At 48.2% G+C, this 23913-nt stretch overlaps 1 protein-coding gene across 2 annotated transcripts in view; it reads left to right on the forward strand.

Moving 5' to 3' along the window:
- The window catches only part of LOC138567045 (tyrosine-protein kinase receptor UFO-like), a 254020-nt gene that overhangs the window by 208780 nt on the left and 21327 nt on the right, over positions 1 to 23913 (forward strand). For both annotated transcript variants that reach the window (XM_069644873.1, XM_069644874.1), the window contains 6 exons: positions 14870 to 15079; positions 15880 to 15975; positions 18251 to 18331; positions 19246 to 19338; positions 19787 to 19908; positions 21955 to 22064. In XM_069644873.1, the coding sequence (XP_069500974.1) occupies positions 14870 to 15079; positions 15880 to 15975; positions 18251 to 18331; positions 19246 to 19338; positions 19787 to 19908; positions 21955 to 22064 (712 nt within the window). The remainder of the gene's footprint in view (positions 1 to 14869; positions 15080 to 15879; positions 15976 to 18250; positions 18332 to 19245; positions 19339 to 19786; positions 19909 to 21954; positions 22065 to 23913) is intronic.

Consider the following 23913-nt stretch of genomic DNA (forward strand, 5'->3'; position numbering starts at 1 on the left):
ATCAATTGTGTGAGACATTCTGCCTTGAGAGTCACTGGAGCTAGTGTCACAGTGATAGAGCAGACACTGCTCACCACGGAGGACATTTTAAAGGGCCACTGGGATCCCGTTCTCCCAGTCACATGACTACCAAAAAAAGTCCTCTTAACAAGTAGACCATTCTGATTCATGCAAATATAGACACTGTTCCGTTCAGTGTGCAGCACAATGTACATGTGAATGATGTGCCAAGAAGCAAATAGTTGCCAGGAGAGTGGTTGCAGAAGACCCAGACTTGGAAGGGGATGTGATCACCTGGTCACAAACTTACAAGGGGCAGCCTGCCCAGGAATGTGTTTCCGCAGCAGGTTGACAGCCCAAAGTCCCTACAGAAGGTTAAAGGGCTCCTGTCATCCAGCAGCCAGAGGCAGTCCCTAAAGACCATCCTGCTCTTGTGAGAGAAGACGGTGAGGGACTTGTAGGGGCCAGGATGTGCATCCGGAGGGACCTTCCGGAAACTCAAACATTTCTTGCTAAATGGGGTTGGGAAAGGGAGAACCTTTGTTGAGGACGCAGTGTCCTACTCTCCAGAGTCTGTGAAAGCATGCCCTGGCCTAGTCGAAATGGCAAACTCTTGAATAGCACAATATCTACTGGGGGAGGGTGGGCTCCTTTACTGTGAGCCTCAGAGTCTGGGGCATGCGAGTGACTGGTGGTGTCCCAAGCCCAGAAGACATTTCTCATGCAGTGAGCCTATGAGTTTCTTTGCTAGGACATGTCATATGGAGAAGAATCAGGAAGAGGTTACCTACTCACTTGGTGTGGCTTCGCATGGAGGTCCGAATGGAGGGTCGTTGCAAAACCTCTCTAATTGTCGTGTGCCTGTCAAATCCAACTGTCAGGTGACCGGGCCTCAATTTCCACTTCCATTGTATCCTCTGTGAGGTAGGGATTGAAATTATTGGCCAAATTGACAGGCTAACATCATCTGGGAACCATTTGATCTTGGTGGTAATTGACCATGTGCCCAGGTATGTTGTGCCATGCCAATGAATACTGTTACTGCGCCTGTGGGAGCCAGACCCCTTATAGGGTTGTTTAGGAGAGCTGGCTTTCCCTGAGGCCATTTCAGAATAGGGTTGCCCCTTCTTGTCATTGTACGTTTAAGCCACGTGGATGGAGTATTGGGTAACCTACATGCTTTCCTTTTACTTCCACCATAGTAGTTCCTCCCACTCTCAATGGGGTGGTGGAGGCCTTTCACAAAAGGTAAGTTGGACCTAATGGGGTTGAGGGGCGCTATTACCGCCGGTGGTAATAGCGCAGAAAATGGGTAGCAAGGGGACATTTTTACCTCCAGAAAAAAAGCTGGAGGTAAAACTCCCTCTTACCGCCCGACTCATGATTGGGCCAACCCTTAAATGCGGCGGTAATAGTGTTACCGCAGCATTTAAGGGCTAAGACCCAACTCATGATGAGGCCCCAAGACTGTAAGGTTTTTGAGCCCTTCAACTTCACAAAATTGCCTTAACTGAGCATGCTAAGTACTAGACCAGACTGGAGGGTCTAAAGCAATTCAGGGGAACGCCCATTGTCTTGAGGTATACCCATGCCACCTTCCAAAGGCTGGTGAACCATGCCCTCACTGGGCTGGAGGAACTTTCTTTTACTGATCTGGATGACATATCTGTATTTAGCTCAAGCACAGAAGAGAATCCTGGGTGCCCTGACAAAGTGTTTCAGGCCATGCAAAAGGGCAACCTCACTATTGAGGCGTCCAAGTGACAGAGAGATCATCAGAGATTCATGGTCTACCTTGAACACAGGAATAGTGGGAGAAAGGTGTGGCCTCTCCAGAGAAAAATCCAGACGACCCATAAATGCGTACACCCCATAGCTCCAAGTAAATTCATATCTTTGCCGCATTGTGTATTACAGGAATTTTGCTGCTGACTATGGGCCTATAGCAGAACTCTTGGCAGCACTCACCTTAAACAAACTTACTAAAAATGTTTGGTTAGAGGAGTTCTAAAAGGTATTCCATGGGCTGAAAGATGCCTTATGGAAAGCCCCAATGCTGAGTGCATTCCATCACAGCAAGTCTTTGATTATCCTGGCAGACAAACCCGAACTATGGACAGGAGCCGTCTTGTCATAACTGGATGAAAAATACAGAGGACACCCTGTAGGTCTCATGAGTCATCAGCCTAATGGTAGGGAGCAGTGGGCCACTGTTGACAAAGAGGTGCTACATCAGATTTTGGGCTGTAAAGCATTTCAGAGTCTACCAGTCAAGAACTACCTTTACAACCCAGACTGGCCATAGACCTTTAAGGTGGATTATGGCCACGAAGGGAGAAAATCCCACATTGCTCCAGTGGTCCATTGGTCTGCAAGGGCTAGACTTCCCCATGATGCATAGCACTGACTCTAGTCATGGGAATGTGGATATACTTCCTATGAAGCATCTGTCATAAAAACATGCCGAACATCTCTTGGTGGAATGTTACCCCTGTTTCTAATCTGGTAAACGCTTGATTATGAATTTCACTTAACTAGACCGATAAAGACCTATACAAGGCACTGCCAAGGCTGCATATTGGTGCTATGTTTATTCAATTTGTGTATGGCCGATGTGGGCGGGTGTCTGGACACAGCTGCATTTGTTCCCGCTAACATCGGGGGACTCAAAGTTTATTAGATGGCCTACGCTGACAATGTTGTTTTGCTTGATCTCACGCCTGTGGGCCTCCAGTGTTTACTGAATGCCATGGCTTCATATGCAAGTGTAAATAATATAATTATATATTCAGAAATGTCCCAGGTGATTCACTTTGCGAAAATCAAGCAAAAACGCTATGGGTTTTCTTGGACACTGGAAGCGGCCATGTCAATACCAGTTACGGAGGTCGCTTACTTGGAGGTGACCTCTGCTCCCTGTCATCATTGGATCATGCTAAGGCTACCAGGGAAAATAGATCAATTCTCTTTTCAAATGTGGAAAATGTCATGTAAATATTTTAGATTCTCAGTGGAACTGCTGATAATCTTCTATAATATGAAGGTAATCCCTTAATTACTCTATGGTATAAATTAGACTATCTAGTTTATGACCTTGACTGGGTGCGACTGGAGGGGAACATTTGGAAACATGTTTTAAACATCCCTGTTTGCCTTCATATGGCGGCTCTCCGCTTTGAGCTTGGTTTGGTGTCTTTGATAGCGAAGTTAAACTGGAGAATTTTAACTTTATATGGTAAGCTACTTTCATCCATAAACTCCTCCCTTTATTTTGACTTGAAAATCTCCTTAGATTCAGGGAAGTCTAAGTCACTGGTTAAGCGTAAAATTATGGCAGATTCCATTCTAATTACATGTTGCAGCTCCATTGAGGATCTAATAGAAAATCCTATAACTGTTACAAAATAATTGTTTAGATGCGATTGGATCACTACAATAGATCTTACTTGTGGCTATTCTATTCACGCTACTCTTTCCCCTATAGATAAGCCACTTGGCTGGCTACCTAGACACCTAGCTAGATTTCCTAATGCCTATTCAGGCCACTCTTTCCCCTATAGATAAGCCACTTGGCTGGCTACCTAGACACCTAGCTAGATTTCCTAATGCCTATTCAGGCCACTCTTTCCCCCATAGATAAGCCACTTGGCTGGCTACCTAGACACCTAGCTAGATTTCCTAATGCCTATTCAGGCCACTCTTTCCCCTATAGATAAGCCACTTGGCTGGCTACCTAGACACCTAGCTAGATTTCCTAATGCCTATTCAGGCCACTCTTTCCCCTATAGATAAGCCACTTGGCTGGCTACCTAGACACCTAGCTAGATTTCCTAATGCCTATTCAGGCCACTCTTTCCCCTATAGATAAGCCACTTGGCTGGCTACCTAGACACCTAGCTAGATTTCCTAATGCCTATTCAGGCCACTCTTTCCCCTATAGATAAGCCACTTGGCTGGCTACCTAGACACCTAGCTAGATTTCCTAATGCCTATTCAGGCCACTCTTTCCCCTATAGATAAGCCACTTGGCTGGCTACCTAGACACCTAGCTAGATTTCCTAATGCCTATTCAGGCCACTCTTTCCCCTATAGATAAGCCACTTGGCTGGCTACCTAGACACCTAGCTAGATTTCCTAATGCCTATTCAGGCCACTCTTTCCCCTATAGATAAGCCACTTGGCTGGCTACCTAGACACCTAGCTAGATTTCCTAATGCCTATTCAGGCCACTCTTTCCCCTATAGATAAGCCACTTGGCTGGCTACCTAGACACCTAGCTAGATTTCCTAATGCCTATTCAGGCCACTCTTTCCCCTATAGATAAGCCACTTGGCTGGCTACCTAGACACCTAGCTAGATTTCCTAATGCCTATTCAGGCCACTCTTTCCCCTATAGATAAGCCACGTGGCTGGCTACCTAGACACCTAGCTAGATTTCCTAATGCCTATTCAGGCCACTCTTTCCCATATAGATAAGCCACTTGGCTGGCTACCTAGACGCCTAGCTAGATTTCCTAATGCCTATTCACGCAGTCAATTCCTAAGATTCCGCCTGAACTTGTTACACACTAACCAAGTTTTAGCTGCCCGTTCTAGCCCAATGGTAAATGACGGGATATGCTGCCACTGTCCTAAGAAAACAGAGCTGCAAACCTTAAAACATCTGTTGATAAGGTGCACGGCTCTTAAGGATAACAGACTGCTCTTTCTTACACCCTTTTAGACAACCCTGACTGGCTATAAACAGAGGATTTCTAGTTCCGTCTAAATGCAGGCGATGAAACACTGCTAACTATTGCAGTTTTCAAATTCTTAGGAAAGGTCCATTTGGTCGATATTAAAGGGGAAGAGTAATGGTACCCCTCTTTTAGGACAGCACTGTCTGTGCGGGGGTCAAAGCACTTAGCCAATTTTATACAATCATATGTAATTAGTTTGTTACTATCTTGTTTGTTTTGATACGGGTCATATTCATTCATGAATTTATATAGAAATCACTTCTGTGAAGTTTTTTTTTTTTACCACTTATGATGAAATAGGGGGAAATCAAGTATCATGGTTCCATTCGCTGTGTAAAGTTTTATGATCATTTTATAGACATTTAATGGGAAAATGTATACACGTAAAAGCTATATTTTTGTGTCCTGGTTATTGAATATGCGGTTTCATAGCGCATAAGAATTGTTATGTAATTGCTTTATTAATGTAATGTATTTTAAACTGCCTTATTTGTATTTGTGAAAGCTCAATTGTTTGACCATGGCACAATAAACAAAAGCAAAAAACATTTTAAAAAACGAATGCCCTCTATAGCCCTGGTCCTCAACATTTCACCCACCCTTGTTAATGGGTAGGTCTGTATCCAAGGCCATATCTGTCATGCGACTCTGTGGCGTGCCCTCCTGGAGGCGATACGTCTCTCAGGGCAGGGTGTCTGAAGGACACGCTGTTGCCTGGGTGAGTAACACCAGAAGATTATTTGTGTGTGCTCCATTGTGTGTTGGGAGACAATTGCCTATTTGTGACCAGTGGGAAGCAACTTGCTGTATCCTGAGGGCTTCTCTCGAGGGCCCACGTGTTAAAATCTGGTGTTAACTGAGTCACACAGCTAAGCTGTGATCGAGCCTGTGGCTAGATGAGACGCAGATATGGTGGAGGCTTCTGCCTGACTGGGAAGAGCACGCGCAGCAGAGTAAAGACCTGCCCTGGCTGGACTGAGTCACACAGCTAAGCTGTGATCGAGCCTGTGGCTAGATGAGACGCAGATATGGTGGAGGCTTCTGCCTGACTGGGAAGAGCACGCGCAGCAGAGTAAAGACCTGCCCTGGCTGGACTGAGTCACACAGCTAAGCTGTGATCGAGCCTGTGGCTAGATGAGACGCAGATATGGTGGAGGCTTCTGCCTGACTGGGAAGAGCACGCGCAGCAGAGTAAAGACCTGCCCTGGCTGGACTGAGTCACACAGCTAAGCTGTGATCGAGCCTGTGGCTAGATGAGACGCAGATATGGTGGAGGCTTCTGCCTGACTGGGAAGAGCACGCGCAGCAGAGTAAAGACCTGCCCTGGCTGGACTGAGTCACACAGCTAAGCTGTGATCGAGCCTGTGGCTGGATGAGACGCAGATATGGTGGAGGCTTCTGCCTGACTGGGAAGAGCACGCGCAGCAGAGTAAAGACCTGCCCTGGCTGGACTGAGTCACACAGCTAAGCTGTGATCGAGCCTGTGGCTAGATGAGACGCAGATATGGTGGAGGCTTCTGCATGACTGGGAAGAGCACGCGCAGCAGAGTAAAGACCTGCCCTGGCTGGATAGCTTAATGGTGCTAGGTTCTTGAGGGGAATCCACATCCTTAATGGAAGCCCCGCAACATTTGAATGTGGTGGCCTCCAGTGACTGGATAGTGGACAAAGGTTTGAAAGGATGCACCGCTATGATTGGAAGCTGAGTGTACACTCATGTCCCAATGTTCCTATTTAACCTGGGAATCTGCATTCTTACTTTGTTGAAGTTGTGAGACAGAAATTGGAGGGCACCCTATACTAGACTATCCAGGAACCAAGACTACATTTAAATAAAGAAGACCATGGAGAAGCCCAGCTGATGCACCTTGCTGAGTTATGCCCGATGGCAAAGCTCTGCTGGCATCAGCAATCACTGTATTTTTCGGGAACCGGAGAAGGGGCTCCATTCCCTTAACATGGGGGGCACAGTTGGGTTGAATCCAAGGATACATGTATTACCTGGACTGCAATTTCTGGTCACGGACTACACTGCCCCAGTATTGACAGCAACCAGCAGTGCCTCAACTTCAGCAGTTTATCATCTCCCCCAGAACAACATCTTCTCCCCTGGGTCTTCATTCATTCTGCCTACGGAACACTGTCATCGCCACCAAAACTGTCCCAGCCCAACCGGAGACTCAGACTACCACTTTTTGCTTTTTGATCTTGCTCAAGGCAAAGGCTTTCACAGCCACACTCAGGACCAATCACACTAGTCGTGGTTGCAACCAAGAACTTCTGAGTGTTTCAAAACTGTAATGTTGTTGAACTGTCCTACTGCCTATTTTGTGCGTGTCACTGTAACTAAGTTCTCAAGTATCCTTGTAATGTTTGCGCCCGGCTACCTGCGGGTTTGGTTTGGCGCTATATTAAATAAACAAACAAACAAACAAACAAATCTTTATGGTTAGGCCTGAAGTTAACATTGGGGTTTACCACATCACCAGGCCCATATCCCCCTCAAACAGTAAGAAGCGGGTCTGCATCTCCCAACCATTCCTATGAATGACTGACTCTAGGTGGAGGAAATGTAGATTAAAAGACACCCCTGAGGTTCTGACCCCTGAATTTTATTCCAGTATGATTTTCTTGACAATGGACACTACTCGTGACACTTACAGGGTCATGCCTTTTCAACACTGAAAACAACTCTTCTCATCAATTTTACTTATCCGTAACCTTCACAACATATGTCTTACCTTAACAGGAGATAAAGTACTCGTTTTGGTATCATATTTGTGTGGAAGTTTGTTTATTATATATGGTTGTTTTAAACTTCATTTTAAACCACTGTGCTTCCCACCTTAAGACTTCCCCTAACTGCTCAGCCATCGCTATTATTAGGTTAGACCGGGAAAGCTTGTTTAGTTTATTTTTTGTAAAGCGCCAAATCGCCCAAAGGCCTCAGATCGCTACAATAGACACAACAAAAACATAAACAAGCATAACATAGCATAAAATGGAAAACAGGATCTCTAAGAACAGGCAATTTTCCAAAATAAAAAAAACGAAATCAGGATTATCGAAACACAAGAAAGCATAATCATATCAATCAATTATAATTCTTAGACTGGTAATATGTGGCAAACTGCTCAATTTGTTGCAACGGCTCAGAAAGAAAGGCAGATTACTACAACCACAACCAAGGGCAATGCAGTCTGTATTATTCGCCGAGGGCCAATCCTTGATTTGGACCCTTGGAAGGAATTTAAGGTCTTGGGTTCTGATGCAGCCCCTCCTAGCACTAGACTGCAACCAGGCCAGGATCTTATTCCGGAGGGCTTCTCTCGGCTCAGATCGTTCTGTCTTGTTCACATCCATAATACCAATGTTTCTTTGATCCAAAACAAGACAGCTTAATCAAGGATCCTTAATCTCCGGCATTACAGCCTTTTTAATACGAATGTCTCTCCTCGATGAAGGGGTAACAGGTTTGTAAATACTAAGATAATTGATACTGCAGACAGGCAGCACAGATCCTGCCAATGAAGCTGGGCAAGATGCTAAACCCAGCGACTCTATTTGGTCTTTAGGCATTTCATCAATAACAGTTGTTTGCTAATTACCTTCAGATCAGTCTGGCAGCTTGTCTCCACCACACTGGATTGTATTGTACGTTAGACAACTTCTATCCATCTTATCTAACTGCAGAATTACCTTCTCAAAAGAGTCTATCCAGTTATAACAACATAACAAAATAAAAAAAAAATAATAAATAAAGGTCCATAACGTTCTCATATCGGTCTAGGTCCCAAATAATCTTCTCCTTAATGACCTGCCATTTTCCATCAGCAGTTATTCCCTTCCCCTCCATATGGGAATTTACAAGAGCCTTTGTAATAACATTGCCCATGCTCTTCAGCGGGAATTGCATTGCCTCACTTACGACTAGTAGTAGGCGGCCAGACTTTCAAATTTGGGTTTCAATAGAACCTATCTCAGGTGGTCATCTCAGGTGGTCTAGAGTGGCCAATATGTGAAACCCCAGGTAGACCTAACAGATCATAATCATGCACCATTGGAGTCTCAGCACAATTTCCGCCGTCACAACTAGTAGACAGAATATCAGTAAAAGGACAAAATTCGTTGTTAAATCATTCTCTTTTCTCTTTTTGAGAGCGCTGTTTCCTTCAGGCACTTCCATGAGGGCTCATAACAGACGTCTATTGCCTGGCGTTGATATCACACTCGCCTGTTCCCGGGGTACCTGTTCTAAAGGTCCAGCTTCGGTGCCTTCATATCTACATGCCTTAGTTGCACTGTGAAACCTAGGGTAGATATACAACCAAGTCCAGTTCTGGTCCCTCCAGCTCTGGTAATCGGCATTCCAACAGGAATAAATAGGCTCAACAGGGAGAAGACAACAATACCAAACTGAGGAAGCAAAAAAAAAAAAAAACACTCACAGTACAACAATATGCCAACAAGGCTTAATTCAATCAGTCATGACAATTATATGGAAATTAGAAACATGAGCACACAAGGACAGCAAAAATGTCCCTCCAATGCTGACAAACTACATAGCCTAAATGCAATACAATACCATCATACATTAAGCAACATACCATCTTCCTGAAAAGGCTGCCTGCCCCTAAAGTCGCTTGCTTGACGCTCTAGCTTTGTGAGCCCTCCACTTCTCTGGCACTGGCGTCGACACGCCCTGCGCCCATCCCTGTACCAGCCACCTCCGTCAGGCAGCAGAAGGCAGAGAAGCTGAAATGGCCCGGCGTTCAGGAGCTCTGAGCACCTCACCCCCAATGAAGACAGATACGTGGGGGAGCGAGGCCGCAGGCATCCTTAGAGCGAGCAAGCAAGCATGGTCGGTGAGTGCAGCGTGCTTACACCAGGAAGGGGGGGGTCTGACAATTTACCTGACCGACAAGCCGCACTGCATGAAACACGGCCACTTCTGTCAGTGGAGTAAACTGTTGCCCAGCTGTCGGAGAATTTCTCCGAACCCCTAACAAGAGGCAGCATGAAACTACTCTTAACAGTGCGTTTCGGTGGTATTTGACACACAAACTAGTTTGGCCTTGGTGCCAATCTGTCTAGTCCAGAAGCATGAGTGGACTTGTGGGGGATTGCGGGAGACAGACATCTGGTCAGATTGATAGGCATTACTTTAAAAGGAGTGGGGTCCTCCTTGAGGCTCTGAAGGCCACTCTAGTGCTCTTGATTGCTGGTTATTTTTCAAGGCAATCGACTTTTAGTAGAGTAGCACAATTCTCTCGTATGTCAACTCTCTCCTATTGGCAACTGATGGGAGCTATTGTGGGGCCAGCTTTGGGCACACAGCTGACCTCCTGGGTGCTGGGGACCCAGCACCCTGTTGGCATTGCTGGGGTCACTCGGCCTTGTGATTGTTGCAGGGTGGGGCCAGGGGCACCATTAGATGCCAGGAGCATCCTAGATGGAGGGTGCCTAGGGTGGACCCAGTGCACCAGGCTGATCTGGGTCGCTCAGACCAGCAGGGAACTGCAGGACTGTGTTCACCGAAATGAGAGACGGACACAGGACTTCCATTGTTGGAATCTGCAGTCGTTCTGAGGCACGTGCCTGCAGGAGCTCCTTTTATTAGGTCGGGCCATAACACAGTCATGGCCCATTTTAAAATGGCAATACATTTGGGAGGAACACACATCGCACTCCCCATCTTAAAAGGGCAATACACTTGGAAGGTCACACATAACACTCCTCCTTTTTCATAACGGACAAAACAAATGGTACTGAAACATAAATGATTCCCTCCCATTACAGAATGACAATACTTATACCACTTAGGAATTGTAGGGTAGACAAATAGTAGGATAGACCAATGATACACATACAGGGACTCAGGTAATTGCAGACATATGACACATATCGAACACTCTACATATATTCAGCGGGAGACAATCGGGGTTGGGAACTGTTGGTGGTATGTTGGCAGTTCTACCATGTTTTACAAGACCCTATATTAACCTGGGGTAAGTGAAATGTCAACCACCGAATGACGCCATCGTTAGCTGCTGGCACCATTTAGAGCATGCTTACAAACTACGGGAACCCAGCTTCACATCCATTTAACTGGGAACACTTTAAGCATATCATTTACATGCAGGCTCACAGCATCTAAACACATGTTTACTGAGTCTTCTTTGAGGACTCGTAGGACTGCAGGAGACCAGTCCGCTTTGCATCAGTGTCTGTTCATGATAGTCACTATCACTGGTCGAGCTCTGTTGATGGCACAATTCAAATGCCGGCAAAGCTGCACCTGGGAGCATCAGGGGCCACATTGGCTTAGTCCCTTGATGTTGGGGCAGGCAGCGAGACGTGGATGGCAGGGTATCGTGTCACTTGCTCGTCCTGGAGCGGTACCAGCCACATCTCCCAGCCCCCTTTTTCGAGTTGTTGGCATGCCGATGCCAGCCTTAGGGGTCGCACAAGCACTCATGTGAGCTTCAACCCTCTTTTCTTTCTCCTTTCCATTATCCCCCCTTTTTTTTCTTGGCAGTCACTGTCCACGGCCAGGGTGCAGGGGTAGTACTAGCATGGTATGTGCTGGCAGAAGTGGACGCAGGCGGGGCAGGAAGAAACCCGATTCTGGTGGCAGGGCGTCAGGCCTTGCAGGCCTGGGGCTATTGGCACTGGTGTGTTGTGTAGCAGTGAGACACTCTGTACTATGTTGGCCAGGTTTGCTGGCATGTTGTGAAGCTCTTTCCTGGTTTGATACTCCAATGACAGGAGTACTGTGTATTTGCTGGCCCGTCTTTTGCAGGGGGTGTGGGGGCTGTCATGGAGCGCTTTACCTTTTCATTCGGCTTCTACACGAAGCACGTTCAACCCCACCATTAGCTCCGGGATGTTCATTAGGCAGGGGGCCTCTATTTTCCAAACTCCGATACCGGAGTACACTTTCTTCGCCCCAGACCCTTCAGAGAGCAACATCAGCCTCGCGACTTTCTTTATTTCCCAGCTCTGACGTGGAGCTGCTGCACACTTCACCGCCCGAAGGCCCAGAAACTCTTTAGGAGTGTGCAGGGCCGCTTCTACCTTTATCCACCACTCTGATGACAGACCTCTCACTCGTTCACTGCCGGTCGGGCCCAGGCTCTTTAAATCTTTGCTCCGACACTGAGCTCTGAGCAATTCACCGCCGGAAGCCGGGGATCTTACTGGGGCTTCTATTTTCACAGCTCCCCGTCACCCGACGCCTTGATTGACACCACCTGTGGGCCCAGGACTCGCAAAGGGCTATTACTCCTACCTGGCACTTCGCTGACACAGAGTGCTGCATTGATTCACCGCCCAATCGGCCCGGGAATCATGGGGTAACTTCTTTGCAGTCTTCACCTAGAGCTCCGATGGCGGGAGCACGTATCCTTCGCCTTGCTCTTGCCCTGGGGACATATGGGCACTGCCGGCATGGAGCGCTTGTTTTTTCTTACTCCAACACAGAGCACCTTTACCAGCCCAGTATAATCTTTCCCCAGCGGACCTCTCTGTTCCTGAGCTCCAACACAGGAGCATCATTCATCCTTCACCGCAGGGCGGCCCAGGGATGCTTCGGGGGCTCGACGCTCACCTCCATACCGCGGCAGAGCCGCTTGGTGTCTTCGCAGAGCGCTCTCCATCTTGGGGGCGAATTTCTTCTCTCCGGTGGGAGATGTCTTTATTCATTGCTGCAGCGCTGCCAACACCGCGCTCGCCCTTTCTACCACGGCAGAGGCCGCTTGGAGTCTTCACTCTTCTTGGGGTACATTTCTTCTCCCCGGTGGGAGCAGGCAAATAATGAGTGGCGAAAGCCGCAGGGGCTGCAGTCTCGCCTCCACCCGGCCGCACGAGCACCATCTTGAGTGAGGGTGACCACACCACAGGGGCCCTTCTCCTCGTCGCCATTATTGTGGGGCCGGCTGTAGGCACACACCCGGCCTCACAGGTGCTGTAGGGCCCAGCACCCTGTTGGGATTGCCAGGGTCACCCAGACTTGTGATTGTTGCAGGGCGGGACGCTGATAGGCCATGGGGGCACAGCTTGGGTGCCAGGGGCACCATGGATGTTGGGAGCATCCTATATAGAGGGTGCCTGGGGTGGACCCAGGGCACTAAGATGATCTGGGGGGCCCAGAGCAGCAGGGATCTGCAGGACCGTGATCACACAGTGTGGGCCTGCAGGACCGTGGTCACACAATGGGGGCCTGACTGAGGCCCGAAATGAGAGACGGACAGAGGACTTCCATTGTTGGAGTCTGCACCCGTTCTGAGGCACTTGCATGCAGGAGCTCATTCATGGCCCATCCTAAAAGGGCACTACTCTTGGGAGGGACACACATCGCACTCCCCATCCTAAAAGGGCAATACACTTGGGCAGGGCTTTAAGTGGGGTAAGAAATCGAGGGGGGCCCTCATTTGAGGGCGTGGCTTGTGGGAGGGGCGTGGCCTGAAAACTAGGCAAACCGTAGGGTATGCACACAAATATATATAAAAGTTATATATTTGTGTGTGTACCTTACTATGGTGTGTGTACTGTGCAAGCCATCTTTTCTAAACATAAAAGATGGCTTGCACAGTACACACACCATAGCAAGGTACGCACACAAATATATAACATGTATATATATTTGTGTGCATACCTTACGGTTTGCCTAGTTTTCAGGCCATCTTTCTTAAACATTTTGGGTTTATAAAAGATGGCTTTGAAAGTACACAATTCAAGCCATCTTTTATAAAGCTTTTACTACGGACAAAATTGTCCGTCGTCAAAGCTTTATAAAAGATGGCTTGAAATGTGTACTTTCAAAGCCATCTTTTATAAACCTCGAAATAGGTCGAGGAATCCCCAGGTTCGCCGAGGGTTAAAGACGCCTCGGTGACCTGGGGAAACAAAGGGACAGTAACCGCCTCTGGTGACCTCTCGCACGAGGGGTCACCAGAGGCAGTTACTATGACTGACAGAAGTGGCAGCCAGTCACAGCGTCGCTGTGGTTGGCTGCCACTTCTGTCAGATCGCCTGACTTCATGGCAAGCGCCTCTCCCGTTGCGGCCGCGACGGGATAATGCATCCTGCCATTGTTGCGGGCGGTGGGACGGGGCCCCGGCAGGGCCCCGGCTCAGTCCCACTTTTTTGAGACTGCCGGGGCCCGGCCCCGGCAGGCCCCGGCCCACTTTAAGCACTGCACTTGGGAGAGACACACATAACTCTCCTCATCTTAAAAGAGCAATACACTTGGGAGGGTCACACATAACAGGAGCCTGCCACCAACTTGTGGCAAGACCAAAAACTACTTTGTGAACGGGTTTTTCAGAGTTGGGCACAGCTGATACTACTCACAAATGCACTTAAACTTCATTGTGTCACCACTACCTCACTAATCTGTCTAACCTTCCAAGAGCTTTAAGCAGGGGCTCAGGCCCAGCAGTCTCCAAAAATGGCCCTTGAGATGGGGTTCGGACAGGGCACCCTGGACTGTCTTCTCCGACCGGATTTCCAAGCTATTTCAAGTAAAGGAAAAGATGAGTGACAGTATTGCTCTTTGCCCACTAGATGTCACTGTGAGCCATATTTAGAATCACATCATCGTTACATTTGAAATTAGACTGTTTTCTAATATTGAAGGGAGGGAAAGCACGATATGATAACATTGCTTGATTTTTGCAACATATATTTAAATCTTCTCAGTAGAATGATTTACTAAAATTAATCTGTAGGTATCATGGCGTGCTTTCAAGAGAACTGAGTGGCTGGAAAGTGAATTGACCTCTTAGGATGTTATATTGATGTTATATTTAAAATCTTTATTTCGTTTGATTTTTTGACTGCAGATTAGTTATATGTAGGACACATGTTAAAAGAGATGTCACTCTATTTTAATCCAGGAAGGAAAACTCTACCGTGTTAAGCCACTGCTTTAATTACACTGACACAGGCACTACTTGGTATTCTCAGGTTACGCCAGACACTTCCTAGGCCGCGTCCTCAAACATTGCTCGGCAACATGTGAGGCTCTCTGCTTCATTTGTAATCCCACCTCAAGCCCTTGCCTTCATGTAGTATACCCTGCTACCTGTGTACCCCCTTCTTACGCCTCTTCAATCCCTTTCCTGCAGAGCACACCACCATGCAGTTCGTGGGGCCGCCGGAGCCCGCGCTCTGGGGTCTGTCCAGGATCTTGGTGCCTTTGGTGGCTGGCTGTCTCCTGACACTGCTGACCGTGGGAGTTGCTGTCCTGTGGCGTCTGAGGAGGAAAAAGCCGTACAGCACCGAACTGCAGGTGGACCACGCCGTGAGGTACCGCCGGTTCACCGTGCACGAAACACGTATGTACAAAGTATCCTTTATGCAACAACGAACACAAGAAACTCATAGTATAACCTAATTCAAGGATGCTCATTTCAATGACCACAAAAAACTTGCTCGGCCTGTCCAGGAATGGAACCTGGGACCTGCACGTTGCACACATGTCTAACCCCACTGAGCTTTCTTACACATAAGCAGACACTGCACCGTGTGAGTGCAAAGTTTGCATGGTATTAGCACTAGGGCAAAGTTTGGCCTGATGCAAAAAGGCATCAAAAATGCCTCTTTTTTGCACTAGGGCAATTTCTGCCCTAGTGCTTTTAATATGACAAACTGCAATTGTCGAGGTGCAATGGTTTTTTAATGTGTCCCGGTGTTTTTAAAAATAGGGCAAACTTTTCCCTAGTGCTAATACCGTGCAAACTTTGCACTTGCATCGGTGCAAAGTTTCTGTAATCTTGCGCCTAGCCGGGATATTTGCGCACTCAAGCACACCCTTGTTTGTCCTCCATTCCCACCAGCAAAAGGGCCGACAGAACATGCTTGTTTGGGAGCTGTGGGACGGGGCAGCATAAATGAGTGAGTGAGTGAGTATGATTACTGATGTAGCTCCTTCTGCAGACTGTGCCACTGCTCAGGGCTGTCTACTGTGTTGCCCAGCGGGACCAGTGGTGGAAGCCTCCTGCATTATCTCCACCGATCCGTCATTCCCGGGCACTCCTCCTCCCCTCCCAGGCTCCCATCACTCTCAGGACTTTGATGCACAGCTGGAATATTAGATAAACTCCCAAACTCAAGCCTCTCTCTACTCTCTCCGCAGTCCAGCTCCTACCGATTCCCAACTCTCTGAAGCAGACGCTAAAAGACTTGGTGCTGGACCGGAACCATCTGACCCTGGGCCGGAAACTTGGCACAGGTGAGAGGCGGGGTATAGGGGAAGGGTTCTGCTTTCTCTGGCAGAAGGTCTAATGGGGGAATGGTGAGAAGACACTATACATGCCTACTGAGAGCACACATGAAGACTTGAAACCTGCCTTCTCAGCAGTTGCCCCCAATTTCCAGGTGTTTATTCGCGTGTCCATGGGGCATATTGAGCCCCCATACCACCGTCTATTCATACGAAATGTTGCTAATTTGCTATTTTGTGAACAGGTGTTTCTTTCCCTCTTGGCACAATCGACTGATGCTGGCTGTCGAGGCTGGGTCTGTGTTCTGTCATTCTCTGCTGCCAGGATGAGTGCCACTTTCTTTTTCCTGGCTTTGGGGTAGTCCTTCTTTCATCTGAGCCCTCTGCCACCTCTGCAACAGGAACCCCTCATGAATCAATGCCAAGATGGGAGGAGCCGGGGATACAAGCAGCCATCAAGCTTCCCACAGTAAGCAGGAGCTACCTATGGGCAACCAGGAGCTAGGACATAGCATGCCGCAAATCTAACTTCCACATGAGATTTTGTCATTGTAATTGGTTATTTATAAGGCACTTAATACCCAGAGGTTTCTAAGCGCGGACCCGGGGATCGAACCTGTGTTGCTCCGCGTCGTCTTGCGTTGCCCATGAGCTGATTGCCCTGATGCAAAGCATTACATTGTGTCGGATATATATGCTGCTTAAAGCTGCAAGGTGTGTGTCGATGCATCCAAATGCCTTAATGCCTACTCCCCAAACATGCACAGTTAATGTCACGTAGCTATGTACGTAGGGCACCAGTTGGCACCGGGCGTCAAAAGGTACCTCCTGCTTTCTGTTGGTGTAACGCTAACCAGGCTCTTCCAGGCAGGCTACAAGCTGGAACTAAACAGATCCCAGCAATTTCAGTCCCTGCCTTGCCATGGCCGCTTCTGCATCGAAGGAATTGCCCGTTACTCAAGGTCTCCCAGACTTGCCCAATGCCATGTGTCTCTCTGAATAGTGGGGATATGAGAGGCTCCTGGGCACATTTTGCAGGACTGGGGCATATTTTGTTTTATGCAAAAGAAAAGATTTATAGCACAGGAAGCTACACAACCGGTGGGTCTCTCAAGTGATGTCAGCTGTAGTTATCCAGGTGTAGCTGGCTCTTATAGATAGAGCTCCCTAGAGCCATGGCAACACTACAAGTACAACACCAACCAGATGTCCTGCAGCACCAGCTAGCTCAGTCTGATGCTGCCCAGCTGGCTATCCACAAAGTGCTTACAGCATAGTGCCTGGGATTATTACTGCATCCACTGAGACTTCAGGGGCTCTCAGCAGCCAACAGAGGGGCCCGGTGGGAAGGGTAGACCACATGAGCCACTACTGCAATCCGAGCATGAGGTAAAGGAACCCTGGAGCCGGTTTCCACAGCCCAGTTAGCAAAGGGACTAGGGTCCTGCAGTCTAAAAGCAGAGGAATCGGGGCCTTCGTGCCAGGTTCCAGGTTCCTGGGCACCATCAGCCGAAGAGACAAGGGAACTTGCACGGGGAACCCGGGCCAACGGTCCAGATTCCACATCCCCATTGTGTGCAGAGACAAAAGATCTGTGATCCTTCTTTTTCCCGCTCCCACCACACTCCTGTCTTGGGGCCCACACTCATTTTAGGAGCCACAGCCCTTATTTCTAGTAGAAGTGACAAGAAACAGAGCTTCCTCCTCATCCAATAACCCAAACCTTCCACTCTGCTGAGACTCACAGTCATATAGAGCCACTCCCTCCCCAGGAGCCTAAATTCTCACTGAACAAGAGACCAGCGTCACTCCTTGCCCAGGACCAGATCCAGGTATAGGCCAGGAGACCTGGTGTCATTCTCTGTACAGCACTCCAAGTGCTCCTGAGTCTCTGTGAAGATGGACCTGCCCTGGGTCCCACTCAAAGCCATGAAGTAACTGCATCATGCCCGGCGGAAAGGACGAGAGGCCACATAACCTCCGCAGACTCCGCCTCTGGCTCAGGGTGCTGGGTGGGTGGGATTCCCCCTTTTCCTGGGGTTCATACGATACACAGCACTTCCGCCATCTTGGTTCTCACCCCTTTGTCCTTGGATCAGCTGTAGGTGCTTATCCCAGCTACACACTGTGCAGACTATGTAAAGTTGCCCTTTTGATGCACGCGTTCGCCTCAGGATGCTGCAGGGGGGATCCATTAGCCCTTCCTGAACTAAAGGTGCAGGGTGCTGCTCAGAAAAGGAATGCATCGGGTCAACTGATGGCTGCAAATTCTCTCACCTTGCAGGAGAATTTGGATCAGTCTACGAGGGAGCCCTGAAGCAGACCGGCTCGCAGGATGTCATGGTGGCAGTGAAGACCATGAAAGGTGGGTACATGAGGGCACCCAGTTATGTAGATGGTGGGTGTATGGGGCTAATGCTGCTCATAGGTTTGCACCTGGAACGGAAATAGAATGGGGTGCTTAGTGAACACCTCATTGTTGGATTCCACTGCTGCATTGAGCGGCCATATTAAGTCTCGCTTTGCAACACTTTGAGTCTTCAGGCGGGTTTCATTCCAGTCGATTGGGTTTAATAGCACTGACCTGCTTAGGAAATGCCATTGGACCAGTCAAATGGCAGGGTTTACAGAGAGCTCCTAGTTACAGCTCTGGGTAAATACAATAGTAGGCCTTCAGTTGGTATTGGCATTAGGCGGCAGGCCTAAAGAGCCATCAGCAGCCTTATCAATGGTCCTCCCCTTTGTAGATCACCGTCTGGAGAAATGCATGCACACTTCCCTTGTAGTGACTTCATCCAGGGTGTGGCCTTATTGGAGCGGCATTAAAACATTGTTATCCCGTGAGAGCTTCCTCCCATATATCAGCCCCCTCAACCAACCACTGGATTCGGATCCTGGGGGTGAGTAAACCACGATTAACCTCTTGAGCTGTGCCATCGTATGCAATCCTAACTTTAGTATGGGCAACCTGAGCTTGGCTTCACCAGCTTGTCTCCCTTTCTCTCAGATGGCACGCCCTAGTTCCATTTCCAGTGCCACAGCATTCCACTGGGTCTCTTTATCAGGGACTGGGATATGATATGACATGATATGTTATTTATAACACGTTTAATAGCCAGAGGTTTCTAAGCACGGACCCAGGGATCGACCCTGTGGTGCTCCGTCTCGTCTTGCTTCCAAGGTGAGCACGTTGCCCCTGAGCTATCCTCCCGGGAGTTGGGGCTCATCATAGCTATTGTGATGTGGGTGTCTTACAGTTTCCTCTGTTTCACTTACCAGACGGGATATGCACGGCAGAGGAAATGGGGTCCTTTATGAGCGAAGCAGCACTAATGAAGAGCTTTGACCACCCAAATGTTCTCCAGCTCTTGGGTAAGTCCACCGTTGGTCCCTGACGAACACCATCGCTCTCAGGCATAATTGAAGATAAATTCCTGTGCAAAAGAAAGGGAAATGGATCGCAGGCGTAATGAGGGAAGAATCGAGTGTTATGGATAGGTTGAGCTAAAAAACAGAAATGGGAAGTGGGAGAGAGGTAGCAGTAAAGGTACCAGAGACAGAGGCATGAAGGGGTTTGGCAGGTGGGAGAAAGGGGTGCGGGGTGTGGTGTAGTGTGAGAAAGAAGTGGAAGATAGGTGGACTAGAAGACGGGTCAGCGGGAGAGGGCGGAAGGGACAGGATGAGGAAAGTAAGAAAGGGATAAGCAGATGGGAGAGAAGGGGCGGGAGGCGGGCATGAAGAGCATGTGACAGAGAGATACAAAGGAGGCGTGGCGTGGAGAATGATTCTGCCCTGACATGCGTTGTTGCTTTCCATGCAGGGATTTCCTTCACAGACACCAAGGAGCAGGAGTTCCCGATGCCCTTGCTGGTCCTGCCCTTCATGAGGCACGGAGACCTGCGCTCATTCCTGCTGGCGATGCAGCACCGGGAGGTGCCCATGGTAGGGCCTGGCATCAGCCTCCACTACTTTTTGTATTTTGCATTATTCAAACAATAACAGTACACACAAAAACATCAAAAGGATTTCACTGGGACCCATAAACAAACAATGTCACATGAATCTTACGCTTTGTGTTGGCTTCGCGTAGGATAGAGTCTCTTGGTGTATGCAGTCAGGTGTTTGATCATGGAAAAGTAGTTCCTGCTTGGGGTTAGTTTGGAGTTCGATATATATGTCCATGAATGGATTCTGAAGAAGGTCAACGGTTTCTTCGCGATGTTGAGTCTTGTCGAATGTTCTTTGGAGATTTGCCACGTCTTTGCCTGACATTTCTGTCAGCCAAGGTTCAACCTGAAAATAAAACGTCCTTTTAATGTCTCCGTGCTATTAGACCACCTCGGTCGGTAGGTTCCCTGAAACTACTGTGTTCCTCATTTGGTGTGCTATAAAAGCCTATTAACGTAACATAATCTCACATGTTTGACCAGGCCGCTGAGATTTGAAGGGTCGTTCAGCGCTATCATGTCCCTAGTGAGCACCCCTTCTGTGTTCAGTCATCGAGGGGCATTTTTGAATGTCTTTCCGCTCAGTTAACGTATGGTTCAGGTTTGCCCGCGACTCAGCGCATCTCCAGCCCCACTGTCATGAGAATACATGTTTTGGGGTGCAGATATCGCCTCAGTAAGATCCTCTCTTGCCTTCAGACCGTTTGCATGTTTGGGATGATCTTGTAGACGTCTGTAATGATGTTCTCCACTCTTGTTCTGAGATAGACACATTCAGTTCCTCTTCCCAGTCTTTTTTGGGTTTAGTGAAAGGTTGCGTGTTGCCTAGCACCAAGCATTTGTGTATGAGGGATGCCTTGGTTTTCAGTTTTGCCACCTATTGCTAGAAGGTGTTTGATTTTTGGTATTTCACTCTTACTTTCTCTTATTCTATCTGGCTTTGGTTCTACAAGTCCCCCTAGCATGCAGACGTTAGATAGCCTAGAGTGAGATGGTTTTAGAGCAATGTGCGGAGTTGCCTTTGACCGTTTGGCCCAGTCCGATTATCCCTTTAGTAATCCACACAACCCACCACATTGGAGTCAGGCCTGAATGTGGAATTGCTGCCAATAGGGGAGCTTGGTCATAGAATCCTCTTGTTATTTGAGGTTTTGCAATATTCATCCAAAGGTTTTGCTTGTATCATTTGGTGATTGCAAGGGTTGGAAGTGTGTCATGGCCACTTTCCAGAACTGGTACATCCGCATTGGAATGTTGCTTAATGAGCTTTCTCCATGATCACCCCTTCAAGGGTCTCTGAATCTGGGACTCCATGTACATTTCCCATCTTACACAGGAATGTGTGCTGTATTCTCTAAGGCGTGTGAAGCCAATGCCACCCTGCCAGCACCTAGGCTGGGCCTCATTATGACTCTGGCGGTAGCCATGCCGGTAAATATGAATCATGAGTAATGAGCATTACATTACAGCCCCGGCAGACCCGGTAATTGCCCATTGCCGGGTGCCGAAAAATATTACTCCCCATTTGAGTCCCATTGGGCTCAATGGGAATGAGGAGGATGGATGCACCGGCACCATTCATGAATGGTGCCGCTGCATCCGTCAAGGTCTGCGAGCGGGTGCCGCTCTGTCCGCCAGGTCAGACTTGGCGGGCTGAAAGGCACCCGCTCACAGACCTCGTAGTTTGCCGGTCCAGTAACAACGGTACCGGCAAGCTTACCAGTACCATTGTTACCAGGCCGGCAACCTTGTAATGAGGCCCACTGTCTTTGGAAAACAATTCTATGGAATTGCTTTGCAGTTTGAGTCCAGCATAGCCTATGCCACTGATTGTGAAAAGGCCATGTTCCTATACATTTCAAGTCTTTGGGTCAGGCACTTTGGTACTTGCCTTGTGTACACTAGAAGATTACCCAGAATCCCCAGGCTCCACCCAGTAAGCTCTGCTCTGAAGATCCCACTGCACTTTGCTCATGGGTGGTTTGGTGCTTCCATCGTGCATGCATGTCTCACAGTCAAATCCTCTGCTTTTCTCCCCAAGGCGGTGCCCCTACGGATGCTGGTGGGCTTCCTGGTGGACATTGCGTCTGGAATGGACTACCTCAGCAGCCGCGGCTTCATCCATCGGGACCTGGCAGCACGGAACTGCATGTAAGTGGGTGTCTGGCCCCCAGATCCAGGACAGGAGTGGTGGTTGGGAGAGGCATAAGCTTCCTTAGGTAATGGAGCTGCAAGGCCATGAAAAGGTCATGAAAGCGCCCCACAGAAAGGGTGAGACCGCAACTCCCACAGATGGAGAGAAGCGGGAGCTCCCCAAAAAGAAAGGTGAGGAAGGGACTCTCCCCCAGGAAGTAAAGGCCTTCACACGCCCTCGGAGGGTGCAGCAAATGTGCAGAATGTGTTCCCAGGAGGGGAGCTAACATTGCTGGGAATAATACTCCGCTTTCCATACGAACAGAAATATATATGGGCAGTGTCTAGGATAATTCAGACTGGGAATTATTTAGATCCATGGGATGTGGACTCGCGTAGCAGCCCCACACACCCTCTCTGCCATGAGCACAGAACACCTAAAATTCAGCTGGCCAATTGGCAATCAATTTCCGTGCTGTCCTGCACTCCCTCCCCTCTAAACGATAGCCCATCCTTCCAACCTGGTGACGTCACCAGGCAACCTCCAGCTCCGGTAGAGCTTTAAAATAGTAAGTTTCCCTTTAGAACAGACTGCTAATATAAAATTACTTCTCAGCCGTGTGGGATATCACCAACTCGATTCCCTCTTGGAGGTAAATCTTCCACTTCAACAAAAAATATCTGCGACATTACCGCTGCAGAATTACCGTTCTCGTTAATTCCACCAAAATCCCTATGGACTCCAAAAATGGGGATTTACACCGCCTTACTAGCACTTGTCATCCCACAGTAAATCCACAGGACCAAGTGGCGGTAACGGTAACTGATTTTGCCAGTATTTCAACTGATTTACAGCCAAAATACTGCCAAACTCGTAAGCAGAACCAATATGTGATCCGAATTACTATTATAAGCCAGGGTGCTGCCTTCACATAGCAGGTTAGTTCCACAGTATATATGAGTGTTGCTCAAATTTTCCAGGGTGCTGGCAATGATATTGGTTTTCGGGGGTCATGTTACCACAAATCAGCTTTCCACGATACACGACTGTGACCATTATTGTGCAAATCTGCAAGTGCAAATAGAGGATATGCTGTCTGCAATCTGTTTTTGAAAGCCAAGGGCGAACGGGAAGCGGAAGCATAACTCCTGTTCCGCCCGCGCCCTCCATCTTCAAAAACAATGAAAATCCCCCCCGGAGCATGAATGGGGGCATTAACCCCTCCGTTTATGCCATGGCGGACCCCAAAATGAGCTCCACAGTGTTTATGGCCCTGAAACAAACATACATATTTACTGAACAATGCTGCTGTGTGAACAATGATCCTGAAAACACCCAGATCAACATCATCTATCTATTTACCATAATTAGCATAATTAGCATAATTAGCATGTTGCTCAAATATACTCGGCTACTACTAATAACATGATGTTGAATGTGCTGACCCAGCAGGGATGCGGCACACGGGCACCAAGATGCTGTCAGATATATCCGAGGTCAGCCCAATGGACACCTGTCCGTTTTCACATCCCAATGCCAACTTCCACATTTCCCTAATAGTGCAATATGGTCAGTTTGACATTGCCCCAGGACAGTGCTAGGCCACTTTCTCATTGTTCCCAGAAATATAACATGCTGGTTTTTCGTTCCCTGTGAACACTGTCCCAGGCCAAACAGCTCCTCTGGATGGTGTCATTGCTGTTTTAATGGTACCCTGTCCGTTTCCCATTAAGCACATTTTCATGAATCATTATTGCCCCCCAAAACAATGCCATACGTTTCAAATGTCCTCACAAAATGTACTACTGATTGACAGCGCCTCCAGAAAAGGACCATGCCAGTTTCACATTGCGCTTTTGAATTGGC

Source organism: Ambystoma mexicanum, chromosome 2p, assembly GCF_040938575.1.
Source record: "Ambystoma mexicanum isolate Mex_15411 chromosome 2p, UKY_AmexF1_1, whole genome shotgun sequence".
NCBI classification, from domain to species: Eukaryota; Metazoa; Chordata; class Amphibia; order Caudata; family Ambystomatidae; genus Ambystoma; species Ambystoma mexicanum.